The 13,584-nt window shown below is 50.0% G+C and overlaps 1 protein-coding gene across 4 annotated transcripts in view; it reads right to left on the reverse strand.

Annotated features, from left to right (window-relative positions):
- The window catches only part of OVOL2 (ovo like zinc finger 2), a 28,898-nt gene extending 15,538 nt beyond the window's left edge, over window positions 1-13,360 (reverse strand). The window contains exons 1-4 of one of the 4 annotated variants that reach the window (XM_004754176.3): window positions 12,912-13,360; window positions 11,373-12,640; window positions 10,814-10,918; window positions 10,473-10,696 (exon numbers count right to left, since the gene is read on the reverse strand). In XM_004754176.3, the coding sequence (XP_004754233.1) occupies window positions 10,473-10,696; window positions 10,814-10,918; window positions 11,373-11,472 (429 nt within the window). In that variant the 5' untranslated portion in view covers window positions 11,473-12,640; window positions 12,912-13,360. Of the gene's footprint in view, window positions 1-10,472; window positions 10,697-10,813; window positions 10,919-11,003; window positions 11,095-11,372 lie in introns of those variants that run through there. The other 3 variants (XM_045078441.1, XM_004754178.3, XM_045078442.1) reach the window with 3 other exon arrangements.
- Between the last annotated feature and the right edge of the window lie 224 nt (window positions 13,361-13,584).

Here is a 13,584-nt window from a genome sequence, read left to right on the forward strand (position 1 = left end):
AGGATGGCCTCAGGGGTGGGGTTGTTGACCCAATGGGTAGCCACCCTGGGCCTTCCAGCTGCTCACAGCCTAGCTCTGCCCTGTATCCCCCAAAAGGGTACAGCCTGGCCCTCATCCTGAGGGAGACCCAGTTGAGCCCAAGACTTTATTTCTGTCACTAGGATGGGGCAGGTCTTCTTGCTTGGAAGTCCCCATTCTGGGCATTGCAGCCCTTGAAGGGCTGTGAAAGACTAAATATGACCCAGAGTGCCTGGGTGGTCCTGGGATCAAGTCCCCAGGGAAGCTGCTGCTTCTTCTCCCTCTGCTCCTCCCCACTGTTGGTGCTCTCTCTCTCATATAGATAAATAAAATCAAAACAAACAAACAAACAAAAAACAAACAACAACAACAAAAAAGACAAAGATGACCCGAGTCTTGGCAAACTGAGTATCTGGAGCTTCTGAAGGCCGAGTCTACACAGGAGAAAGGTCACTGAGAGCTGGTGACAGAACACAGACAACTGACCCAGGCAGTTTGATTAAGAACGTGCAGAAAGCTAGAACTGTTCCTGCAGAATGTTCTTAAAGCCTTGCCAACTTACACTCCAAACCCGAACTCCCGTTTACTTTCAGCCTTTTGGTAAATTCCTATTTTTAAAATGCTCTGCATGTAATATGGATACCTTCTATTAGAGTCCAGGATGAAAACTTTAAATCACTGGCATTATTTTGCTTGAACAGAATAAAATCTTGAAGGATAGAGAGAAAAGAGGTTAGTGACAGTTTAAGGGAGTGCAGGCCCAGGGGATCATCTGACCAAGCTACAGGAAGCCTTTGAACACAGGGGAGAACTTGAGAAGGGGGGAGGAGACTGGGGACTAAGCTCCCCCACCCCCCAACTGCAGTCACAGGAAGAGTTTTCCTCTGGTTTTCAAAACCAGAAAAACAAAAAACAAAAAAAAAATAAATAGAAATTCTTCAGGTGTGCCTCCACAAAGGCAAATTTTCCATTTCTCTGTCTTCCTATACATCCCCATTCCACAGGACGGCAAACTGAGCCCGCACCAAGGGGCTCATTTAGGGAATCCATGAAGCACTGTTTGCCACCTCTCTATGACCAATCCAGCACCTGGACATTAACAAATTATATCTGAAGCCTTAAAGGGGCCTTGTTGAAAGAAGTGTAGTTAATTAAATGGCAAAAGACCATGGCTGATGAAGCCAGCTTCTGCCAGACTATTTCAATTCTCAGAAAGGAAGGACTATTTGTAGGATAAATTCCTAAATGTGAAATTTATCCCAGAGTATATTTCACATATCAGGTGCCCTGAAATTCTGTCTGTAATGGCAAAAGACCAGGAACTACCTATATGTCCATCCATAAAGGCTTTGAAAAGACGGTAGAACCATGTAACTAAAGCAGCTAGAAAAAGGAAACAGTGTCAGCTGTCAGATACCTGATCCAGCCAGTCAAGCCCCCAGAAGATTCTAGTTCACCACCATCTGATCATAAACATGAGAGAAACCTCAGGCAAGAATGGCCCAACTAAGCCCAGTCATTCTGCAGAACTAGAATACAGAATAAGTTAGGCAGCTAGGGGTGCCTGGGTGGCTCAGTTGGTTGGGCGTCTGCCTTTGGCTCAGGTCATGATCCCAGGGTTCTGGGATAGAGCCCAGCTTCGGGCTCCCTGCTCAGCTGGGATCCTGCTTCTCCCTCTTTTCCTCTGTCTCTCCCCTCCCCCTGACTCTGTGCTCAGGTGTGTACTCTCTCTCTCTCTCTCAAATAAATAAAGTCTTTGGAAAAAATACACTTAGGCTGCTGAATGTGGGGTTATTCGTGAAAGCGCAACAGGGAACTGTAATAGTAAGAAATGGGTCACATTCTCTCCAGGGTACCAGATCTGCCACATTTCCTAATGTTCTCCCCCAGAACGGGCTGCAGGATACAGACAACATATCCGATTCCCAGAATGACATCCCAGGGGCCTGAGTACCAGCAATCCCTCCCCAGGTCACTGGTCCATCTTTACAATGTTTACAGAGGTTTACACCTAATACCTGACCTCCTAAGGGTTCAAAATAAGGTTAACCAAATCTGACCTCATTACCCTACTTTGCAGGGTAGACCCGAACTAGTTATGTTTTGGCCATCTTGGTTACAGAATGAGAGGGGAACAAACAGACAAGGAGTGTTAGGGATCAAATGAAAACCTACTCCTGCCATCACCCACTTGTGGGATGTCATTTAATATCCCTGAGCTACAACTTCCCCTGTGTAAGGATGACAAAATGGCAGGGTGCCTGGTGGGCTTGGTCGGTGGAGCATGTGACTCTCGATCTCAGGGTTGTGAGGTCAAGCCTCACGTTGGATGTAGAGATGACTTAAAAAAAAAAAAAAAAGATAAAATGGTATTAGATGAGCCATCTTCAGCAGCACGAGGATCTAAGAGCAGAGTCTGTTTTCCTTTTCCTTAAGTTCAAGCCCTGCTCTGCCACTTACAGTCTGTGGGGTACAGTCTGAGAGAGATTACTCCCTCTCTCTAAGCCTGTAATACGTGCACAGTAACTGTTATCTGCCTCTCAGAATTGTTAAGGAATTAAATAAGGAAAGCTATGTAAAAAGGACCTGGAGGGGGCGCCTGAGTGGCACAGTAAGTCAAGCAATGAACTCAGTTTTGGCTTTAAGCTCCACTCAGGATCTCAGGGTCCTGAGGTCACCCTGAGTGGAGCTCCACCCTAAGTGTGGAGTCTGCTTAAGACTCTCTCTGCCCCTCCTGACTGTGCTCTCTCTCTCAAATAAAATAAATAAATCTTAAAAACAAAAACAAAGGACCTGGAGGTCAGTAACACGTAACTCATAAGACAGGTTCCAAAGTTCTGTGACTCTGAATAAAAGGTAATTGGTCCAAATCTCTCGTTTCTCTGTTGCCCATTTGAATTTTCTCTCTGATGGAAAAAAAATAAAAAAGGGAACTAACCTTCAGTATGAGCAGGCAAGGCCCAGTCCTTCATCCACAACTCTGAAAACCAACGTTCTTACCTATCTCCCTTCTGCCATAAAAGTGGGCCCAAGCTACAAGGCAGACTTCATCCCCTTTGGTGTCAATATTCCTGTGGTTTTTTTTTTTTTTTTTTTAAGATTTTATTTATTTATTTGACAGAGAGAGATCACAAGCAGGCAAGAGGCAGGCAGAGAGGAAGGGAAGCAGGCTCCCTGCTGAGCAGAGATCCAGATGAGGGACTTGACCCTAGGACCCTGAGATCATGACCCGAGCAGAAGGCAGTGGCTTAACCCACTGAGCCACCCAGGCGCCCCAATATTCCTGTGTTTTGATATGGAACCCACTAAGGTGTTTAATTATATAGGGCACTGCTCCAGACCTGCCGTGGGGGGGGGGGGCAAGGGGGTGGGACGCGGGGTATATACACCATGCTACCTTCTGGAAAAGCTCAACAGTCTCACCCTTTATCCAAAATTAATCCTTCGCAAAAGGCTTCTTAAGGAAATGTGGGAGCTACCATGGACGGTGGGAGGTGACATCGGTCTGGAGATTGATTTAGGGCAAGAAAGACGTCTTGAGAGACTGAGTGATTCTCCAGCCCCATGGTTGGGGGGCGCTTTCTTGCTTGCTGTCCTGTTTCCTGCAGGATCTCTACTTTCATTTTAAAAAACACACAGGTTTCCCTCTAGGTCTTCTAAAAGAACAGGTCTTTGCAGCAAAAACAAACCAATCATTGTATCAGGGCTGCTGAAAACTGCAGGAGTGTCTGGGAGGTAGGGACTTTGGCTGGCTCTCTGACCAACTTCAAAGCTGGCTAAGGTCACTTACCTGTCAAACTTCTAAAGCAAAAAAAAATCCTTTACTTTCTGTTGATGCTTCCAACAGAAAAGTTTATTAAATTATTAATGGTCCTATTTCCTGTGGGAGAGTACTGTGAAGGTGGTGGCCATCTGGATAAGATTTTCACACTAAGCAAGGGGCACCTGGTTGGCTCAGTTGGCAGAGCATGGGACTCCTGATCTTAGGGTCGTGAGCTGGAGTCGCATGTTGGGCAAAGAGATTACTTTAAAAACAACAACAACAACAACAAAACAAACAGGGCCACCTGGGTGGCTCAGTCAGTTAAGTTTCTGCCTTTGGCTCAGGTCATGATCTTAGAGTCCTGGGATCGAGCCCCACATAGGCTCCCTGCTCAGAAGGAAGTCTGCTTCTCCCTCTGCCTCTGCCCCACACCCTGCTCGTGCTCTCTCTCTCAAATAAATAAATAAATAACATTAAAAAAATTAAACAAACAAAAAAACATGCTAAGCATATTACCCAATTCCCTTGGGATAAAAAATTCCCTCCTGGTCCCTGTATCACTTCTTTAGGGTTCACAACTCCACTATATGGTAGAATAGAGAACCTTTTCAAACGCAGGGATAATGAAGAGCATACATCCTTATAATCCAGGAAAAAACTGTGGCTCCAAGAGAACTAACCTGCCCTTGGTCGCATAACTTGTAGGTGCCCATATTGAGATTTTAGGTGTGCTCTGTTACCTACAAAACTTGTACCTATACTTCCCCTGGACATGCCCAAGGATCTGGGCATGGTGTGGGGGAGACAGAGAGGATGAATCCTATTGTTTGTCTCATATCATGGTGAGAAATAGCTTCATGTCAGACTGTCAACCCTAATGGCTACAGTGTCAAAGATACCTCCCACAATGCAACACAACAACCGTAAAAGAACAAGGATCCTTGGGTTGGACTTGGCTACTAAAAACTGTGTCAAATTCAAGGAAACCCCTTTGGGCTTTTCCCTTCTTTCCTTGAAAATAAGGGGATTGGACCACACAAACTGTAAGGGTCTCTGTAGTGGTTCCTATGGATGGATACTCTTCTCAGCATCTATTCCTACTTTTCCTGGTGGGCCGTCCCATACTGTGGAGGCTAAAAAGCTATAAACCACATTTCCCAGGCTCCCTTGCAGTTTTAGATGTGACTTGGGTTCCACCAGTTTACATACACTACTAGGAGATTTGAATTTGGGCCTGAGTTCGTTGGGCAGAGGCATCACGATGCAGGAGCAGGCAGCCATAGAGGCCACTGGGTGTAGCTCCCTTAGTGGCCAGTTCTGCAGTGTGTCTCTGGGATTATATCCTGGTCTTTCTTTTGGTCCATTTATTATTCTATCATTAACCATGCTCAGCTGAAGCTAACGACAATGGATTCTGTTGTCTGCAACTAAACCCACTTCACCCATGTTCAAATGAAAACCCAGTGCAATGAACACTTACATGGTTCTCTTATTCCTTTTCCCCCTCTTCATTAATTTAGCCTTTTTTTGAGCATGTCTTCCAGATATTTTCCCAGATCTGTGTTTCTTCTTGCTCCCTATCTCCTTCCAAATGTTGTCATTTACATCCTGCCTGTACTTCTATTCTATGTTGACTTCTGTCCTCCTATGAGTCAGGCATTACTGTACCAGGTGCTGGGGATATGAGCCTCGTAGGAATGTTCCCTGCAGTCGGTAGGTCTAGAGTCAAGAAGAGGAGTCTGGTCAGCCAAATATCAGACACATGGTCAGTGAGTTACAATGGGGGTGGGGGCAAGGGGAAGCCAATTCTCCCTCAGGAGATAAAAGACAATAGGCAAGGAGTTAGGGACAGAACTTATGCTCTCTTACAAAAATCAAATGGATGGGTTTTTAAAAACCGCTTAAATCCATGATTCACAACAATATTTTAAAAATAAACAAGTTGGCCATCGCTGTAGAATTCTGGTGAACCAGCAGATTAGCTGGAAAACTGTTACACGAAGGGAATCTTTTTTGGCCTTTCCTAAAGGAACTGTCTCACTGGGATCCAAACAGCAGGGGAGGGGAAATAAATCTCTATACAAGAATATCGGCTAAGAAATGAAGGACTATCACAACCATTGATAACCTAAATCCCTTAGACTCTGAGTATTGACAGCTGCTAACATCACAGAGAGGCAACCAAATACCGTGTGCTTCTTGATGTTAATAGATGACCCTCTCCCCTGACATATTTTTTTAGCTAAAATAAATACACTTGAGCAAGCATCTAAAGCAAGTGTTGTCCAACAGAACTTTCTACAATGACAGAAATGTTCTAGTCTATATTGTCCACTACAGTAACCACTGGTCTCACGTGGTTACTGAGCACCTGAAATGTGGCTCATGCAACTGAGGGACTTAATTTTTAATTTTACTTAGTTTAAATTTAAACAGTCACGTGTGACTTTGGCTACCAGGGTGGGCAGTGCAGCTACAGAACCAACTACCCATTTAGAGAAAACACAGAAGACCAAGGAGTGTTAGACTCCGTGGTGATGCATTCCTCAAAATCCAGATTGTTAGCAACACTCCAAGCAAATTACTCATCTCTTTAATAATTAACTTATAAGGACATGAAAAAGAGATGGAGGGAACGTGAACAAATTATAGAAGAAATGAAAAACACAGTGTAGACATTGTGTGGTCCTGATTCAGCAAACTGAAAAAAATACAAATTTATAAGACAATCAGCAATGTGGGGCACCTTGGTGGCTCAGTGGGTTAATCCTCTGCCTTCGGCTCAGGTCATGATCCCAGGGTCCTGGGATGGAGCCCCACATCGGGCTCTCTGCTCAGCGGGGACCCTGCTTCCCCCTCTCTCTCTCTCTGCCTGCCTCTCTGCCTACTTGTGACCTCTCTCTCTCTGTGTCCAATAAACAGATAAAATCTTAAAAAAAAAAAAAAAGACAATCAGCAATGTGAATACTGCTGTTAATGTGGGTGTGATCATGTATTTTGGCCTTTATCTATCAGAGGCACATTCTGAGGTATTACAGTTGAAATAATATGATAAATGAGATTTGCTTCAAAATCATGGGTCAGGAATGGGTGGGGGGTTGGATGGGCAGGAATGGCCATAGATTACTGGTTGTTGGGGCTGGGTGACAAATGATGGGAAGAAAGGAAAAAGACAACCACACGTTCCCACCTCTGGCACAACTTGAAGACTTGGACTATAGAGCCAGGTAAAAGACCAAAAATACTTTAGAAGGAATTCTACACTCAATTCCTTTTAAAGTACCCTTGGGAGAGGCCAAAGGAAGAGAACCAGAAGGGGAAAATGGGAGAAGACAGATTCACTTGCTACTCTACACTTGCACCTGGGTCCCACCAGCTACTGAGTCAGGAAGAAAAAATGTCTGTCAACTAACTGATTTAAATTCAGAGTTACTTAGCTCCTGATAAACCTTCAAAGAAAGGGCAATGGTGGTCTCTGCCCTGCAGCTGAAGTCCTGCGAATGGCACCAACACAGAAGAGACTTAAAGCCACCTGGACCTGTCACTACCTCCTTCTTGGATACACATGATCTCTCCACCTCAATCTGTTTGGAAAATTACTGAATCCTTGGTAGTAAAGAGACAATTTTGCAAACTGCCCCGAGGCACACAGTCATAAGGCAGATAGGCTGGAAAATGCCAGTTTCCTAACCAGCACCTGCAACTCCTTTCTAGATCCACTTACCAGCACAGCCGGATTGGCAAATCCCTTGTTCCCACTGTAGGCAACAAAACGTTGCACCTTATGGAAACCTGCCATACATCACTGTTTGCTAACTCCCTCGAGTTAGAGAATATGCTTGAAAGTGCTAGACACTCTGCACCCTCATTTCATCTAACCAACCCTTGTGAGAGGCCGATTCTATTGCTTTTCCATTTTACAGGTCAGGAAAATGAAGACTCAGGCCAGATAATGTGTTCCTAACACAGCTAGTGAGATGGACCCAACTGATGTCTTCCTCCTCAGGACCCTTCCAGAACCCCTCCTGTGCAGGAACATCTACCCCTCTCAGCTTGGCCCCTTCAGCATCTCGCCCTGGCCCAGCTCCTCACCTTCTCCCACTCTTCTCTCTGACCCTACCAGGTCCATTTTCCATCTTCAGGGACCAGAACTTTGAGTACTTTACCTACTCAAGCTTCAGGCTCAGACCATGACCCTGCTCTATCTAAAGCCTGCCTCTCCCTTCCCCGCTGCCCTCAAATCCACACCAAGAAACCTTCCCTGGCTCAGAATTTATTACCTCTTTGCTTGTGCTTTAGCATTCCTTTTGCTGGAACAGAATTATTAATTAATTGTGTCTTCCCACCAACTCAGAGAATTCTAGCTGGAGCTAATGGGCACCTACCATGTTCCCCTCTTCACTCACTTATTATGTTTACCACTCTTTATGGTAGGTATCATTATTATTCCCATTTCACAGACAAGGAAACTGAGGCCAAGAGGGATTAGCCACTTAGCCAAGGTCAGGCAGCTAAAAAGTGACAAAGCCAGAGCCTAGGTGCTTAACCATTACTGTTCGATGATTCTAGAATACGAGGCAGGGAACATTTTTATCTCCTGGCTGCCCGGCACAGAGCAGGCACCCCATAATGTTAAATGGGACTTTGCCTCTCTGCGGGGCACTGGCTCAAACCTGCCCCTCCCCTAGTCCTGTGAGCGAGCCAACTGCTAGGTGAGTGCCTTTAAGTCATACAAACTCAGTCATTATGCATCACCTATGGGCCTCATCCTGGAGAAGCATTCCTTTTCTTCGGGTTAAGAAACTAATTTTTAAGAGAGCAGCGGGGTTTGTGTGGAACTCTAGAATTATGCAATATGCTAAGTCACAAGTAATTTGGACAATCCTCTGGACAATCCTCTGAAACCGGCCAATACTACAGAGGATAATTCTGGAGGCTTGGAGCATCTTAATACCAACATGTCTCCTATTTTCAGATGGAGGCTGAGAGGGGAAAGGAATCTAAACATCCTTAGTAAACAAATGGAACTTCTCCGGAAGTTGTGCGAAGGTTGCGGAGCTAACACTCTACCCCAGCCCTCAACCCCCAGCCCTGGGGGCAGCATGTAGGCAAGATCATAGAAATAATATTGTGGTTTATTTATTCCTTTAATCCAGGGCTCCATTGGCGATGTATGCCTGGGACAAAAGAGAGCTCCTAAAATACTGGTTAAGGGACTGGATCTTTCCCCCCCTGCCACTTTCTCCCCAGGGTAATCTGGGAAATTGGGGGACCGAGGGGCAAACAGACTACAAGCAATCCCAAAACAACGTTGCAATTGTCCTTCCAGGCCGGTGATAAATATGCAAGTGGGACACTTTGTAGAATTTCCTGGAGGGCAGAGTTACCAGCCTCAGGCAAACTGTCCCCTCCCACTTAACCCCATCGTGCCTACAAAGCCTCAGGCCGGCTGACTTTGAACCTCAGCAGCCCACTTAACACCAAGCAGCTTGAGCCGTAGCAACCTTTAAAGACGTCTTTCCAGAGGATTTTGGCTCCAGCCACTAGCCTCAATTCATAACCAAATGCACCCTAGGCAGCCCCCAAGCCAAACCCCAGGAACCAGTAATATTCATAGGGAGGGATGGCCTCGCCCAGGAAAAGTAACCTAGTCTTACCCAATCCACAGCAAACACTAGAGTACCTCCTCCCCATTCCCCCATCCCCCTCCTGGGCAGCAGGGCTGCAGGACCCCTCTGGCGTGCGCAGGAATTATCGCCCACCACCCAGGGCCTGGAGCCCGCAGAGTCCCACTAGGCTAGGAAATGGGGTCATGTGATTCCTAAAACACCACTGAGGCTCCAGCTAACTAAATCAGTGGAATGGGATTCCTTAATCTTGAGGGTAGCGGATACATTTGAGTAGGGGATCATGTAAGTTCTACCCAGAAAAGCCAGATGAATGTCTCGATAAGATGTCGCCTACCATTCTAGAAGACTTGAGGTGGGAGGGAATGAAGAATGATAATGCGGGGTAACGAAAACTCCAAACCACTGGGGGCGGGGCACTGAGGCAATTTGCAGTTGAACCTCTTTATCCATCAATTTAATTCAGGAAGATTTGAGAGAGATGACAAATTTAAAGTGCCCAGCACAGACCTCCGGTCTAACCGGCACTCCATAATTGTCGATGGGAATAGCTGTTACCGTGAGAGGTTCGCTGTGTGCCAAACAGCCGCCACTGCCTCCAGAACGCAAGGAAGTGTGTGAAACTCAGAATTATAGCGCTAGGAATGCGCCGCAGAGAATGGAATTCCTGAGAGCCTGGATCCTTCCTTTCCGAACCCGGGAACCCCGACGGCCTGGTGATTCTTCAGGCTCTGCACACAGAATGGGGTACTAGAGGGCCGAAACTGGGCCTGGTTCTTTTAGGCAGTTCCAGAGGCCACCCCCGCGGACCCTGCCGGCTCAGGAGCCAGCCTCCAGGGCTTAGCGGCGCGGGCCGTTGGCTACCCAGCAGACAGGAGGACGCGCAGAGCCGCCCTGGCCGAGACCCAGAGGCAGGTGCAGGATCCGCGCAGAGGGCGCGCTCGGTGCCCGGGTGCACCGGTGCCCGGGTGCGCGGGCGGGCGCGGCAGGGAGGGGCGCCGGCTCCGGGAGCCCGACGCCAGGGCGTGGTGCAGGTGGCGGCGGGGACAGAGTCGACACCGTACCTTGATTTTCGACCTGGCGACCGGGCGCTGCATCGCCGCCAGGTGTCCGCCCGGGCCCTCGGCGTCGCCGGGCTCGGAGATTTCGCGTTCGGGGGCGCGCGGGGACGAGCTGCTCTCGGCGCCTCCAGGCTCCCCCGCGCTGCTGCTGCCGCCGCTGCTGCTGCTGCTGCCGCCGTCGCTGCGGCAGTCCTCGGGGGGGTCGTGGAGCAGACGGCCCAGGCCCACTGCGGAGGGAGGGGCGGTGCCCCGACACACAGACACGCGGCGTCAGGCCCGGGCGTCCGCGGCAGTTTGACCTGCGGGCGGTGCCGCCGCCGCCGCCCCGCCCTGGACCTGGGCACCTGGCCAAGTGGGCAACACGCGGGGGTGGACGAGCGAGTCCCCTGCTGGGCCTCCGGAGCGAGCACGGAATTTGGGGGGCGGCTCCTCGGTCCCAATCTCCGCGCCTACAAGGAACCGAGGGCCTTGGGTGGCTGCGGACCCCGCGCGCCAACTTCCCTGTCTCTGGGATAGGGGGGTTAGGGGTCTGACCTCAACCCACCCAGCCCGAGGGGCTGACGGATCCTGGTGCAATCCCATGAGGACGTGGGACTAAGAGTAGCCCCTACTGGCCTTCGGTCTCCCCTCCTTCGGTTCACCTCGGCCCGCGCGGCAGCCAACGGTCCCGCCGCCGGGCAATTACTGGCGCCCACTAGGGGGAAGGGGGCGCAGGGCGTCCCGGGTTCCCAGCCTCTCTCCGTCTTCCCGCTCCTCAAGAAGCACCCCTCCCTCCCCGCCGCCCCGAAAGAGGCGGCAAGGGGTGGGGAGTCCAGGCCCGGCGGAGGAGCCGAGGGGACCCGACCACCCCTGCCCCCACTCCGGGAGTCCCGCGCCCAGGCCCGGCCCCCGCGCGGCGCTCACCTGGGATGTAGGTGTCTGCCCTTTCCTCATCCGGGAGCTCATCCCAGCTGCGGACGGAGACCCCCGGGCTCCTCCTCTTCACCAGGAAGACTTTGGGCATGGCGTGGCCCCCTCCCCGGCCGGCGGCCCCCTCCTCCCGGCTGCTCCCCGCTAGAAACTGCGGCAGGGACTCGATCCCCAGCTCCCGGCGGCCAGAGCCCACCTTCCCGCCTAGCCTGCCCTCTCCCTCCGCCCCCCGCCGCGGCGCGGCCCAGGCCTCTCCCCCGCACGCCCGGCGACTCCCAGCCTCCAGGCTCCGCGACACCTATGCCTTAAATCGCGGGTGAGACCACGCCGAGGGAAAAGTTTCATAAGGTGGAATAGAAAAGGCACCAGGAAACTTGGGAGTGAGCATGCGCCCTGCAACATAACGGTGTCAACAAGCTCGCTACCTGTCCGACCGGTTCCGGCGGCCGGGGCTGCCTGTTCCAGCCCTTCCTTAGGCATGAATGTTTGCAAAAGAATTTAACGTCTGATTCTTCCCCCCTCCCCTTTTTAAAAAGGGAAGAACATTTTTTAATCAACCTCTCGCCCCAGTCCCCATCACATGCATCTCAGGGCAAACTCTTAGAGGTAAGCCCCCAGGTCCGCTTCCCCGGGCATCCATCCTAAGAGTTGGAGCTTCCTGCGAGTTGCACCCCCTTTCCCCGCCCCCAGGTGAATTGTCTCCGACAGGCAAGCAAGAAAATGGCTCAGTTCCTCCGGTCTTGGTGGATGGTTGCCGCGGCTCGTTGAAATCTCGGCGGGCGGAAGGTGGAGGCGGCGGGGAGATTGCAGGGCTCATCTCGTAAGGGGGGGGGCGACTTGGGGACTTAGGCTCCCCGTCATTTACAACAGCCCCCCAAATAAACACGGTAATAATATGATTTAAAGTTCGGTAGCTTTAGAACACGTCATTATTGATTTGTGCCGTACAATCTAGGAAAAACAAGTCGGCTAGCTCTGCTAAAGCAGCTTCCACCCCAAGACCTACCGCTCCAAGAGCCCCATCAACCCAGATAAACACACAATGGAAACAAAAGCCAAGCGCATGTTATGCAAACGCGGCTTCGTAGCAAATTTCTTATCCTTGCCCACTCCCATTATGGTCTCCCCCCAACCGCCCGCTCCCCAAATTCTGAGGTTGGGAAACACGTTTCCCAGCAAAGTGAAGTCGGCTGCTACTGGGGAGTTGGCTGGAGAGCTTTATATTTATTTTTGGTTTTGGCTTTTTCTCTCTGCCTTTATACCTGGAGGGGGAGTTGGGAGAGAAGGAAGAGGAGTTGGTAAGAGAAAGATGCCAAGTTTCTAAGAGCAGCAGTGCCGGCATTTGCGGAGCGCGCGCTGTCCCTCTCACGGCCGCTGCTCGGGTGCCCCCGGGGACGCGCAGCAGTGCCTCCACGGCTGCCGTGCGAGCACTCCTGTGGGCGATCAGACTTGCGCAGGCTCCCGGGGCTGTGCAGGGGCGCGTCTAGCCAGAAGCTCCCTGGCGCCCGCAGCTCGCCCATCCGCCAGACTCACCTGTCTGTAACCTGACCCGCTGCGCGCCCAGCCCACAGGGCTGAGGAATCAACACAGCGGTTTTTCCCGTCCTCTTCCGCCCTGGAATGGCCCTTGGGGACACAGCAGCCTGGTAACGGATTTCTCGGCTCGGTTGGAGTACTCTCCCCGCGCACGGAGAGGGGGCGCAGCTCTCCTGGGTCTGAGAAGCGAGGAGACGCGCCATGCCTCGGGGTCTGCCCTCAAGAGGTCACCCTCTCCTGGCTCAAGCCTGTCTGGACTCCAGATTTTCTGAGAACAATCAACTAAGGACGAAAGAGACTTTGATCCGGCTAAGCCCGGAGTGGAGTAGGAAGACATTTCTATAGCGGCACGAGGAAACGAGGCTTCTTTTTAGTCCGTGAAGCTGATGGCGCCGCTGCTGGGAGAATCTGAGAATGTATTTTTATCTACCAACAAACGGAAGATTTTCTAGAAAGGAGCTTGGTTGAATGAAAGTAAAATAAAGTAAAACTATGAAATCACAGAATGACCTCTATCTCATAAAAATCTTTAAAACTTCCCTTAGTTCAAAATTCCTTCTATTGCGAAAAAGGCGGCCAACCCCATTAACAGATTTTTTTCTTTTATTGAATTTCAAATCAATAAGTGCCTGAACCACTTTGTCCTTTATCTGAAAAGAATATAAAATGAC

Source organism: Mustela putorius, unplaced genomic scaffold (assembly GCF_011764305.1).
Source record: "Mustela putorius furo isolate JIRA1106 unplaced genomic scaffold, ASM1176430v1.1 tig00000253_pilon_pilon_pilon, whole genome shotgun sequence".
Classification (NCBI taxonomy): Eukaryota; Metazoa; Chordata; class Mammalia; order Carnivora; family Mustelidae; genus Mustela; species Mustela putorius.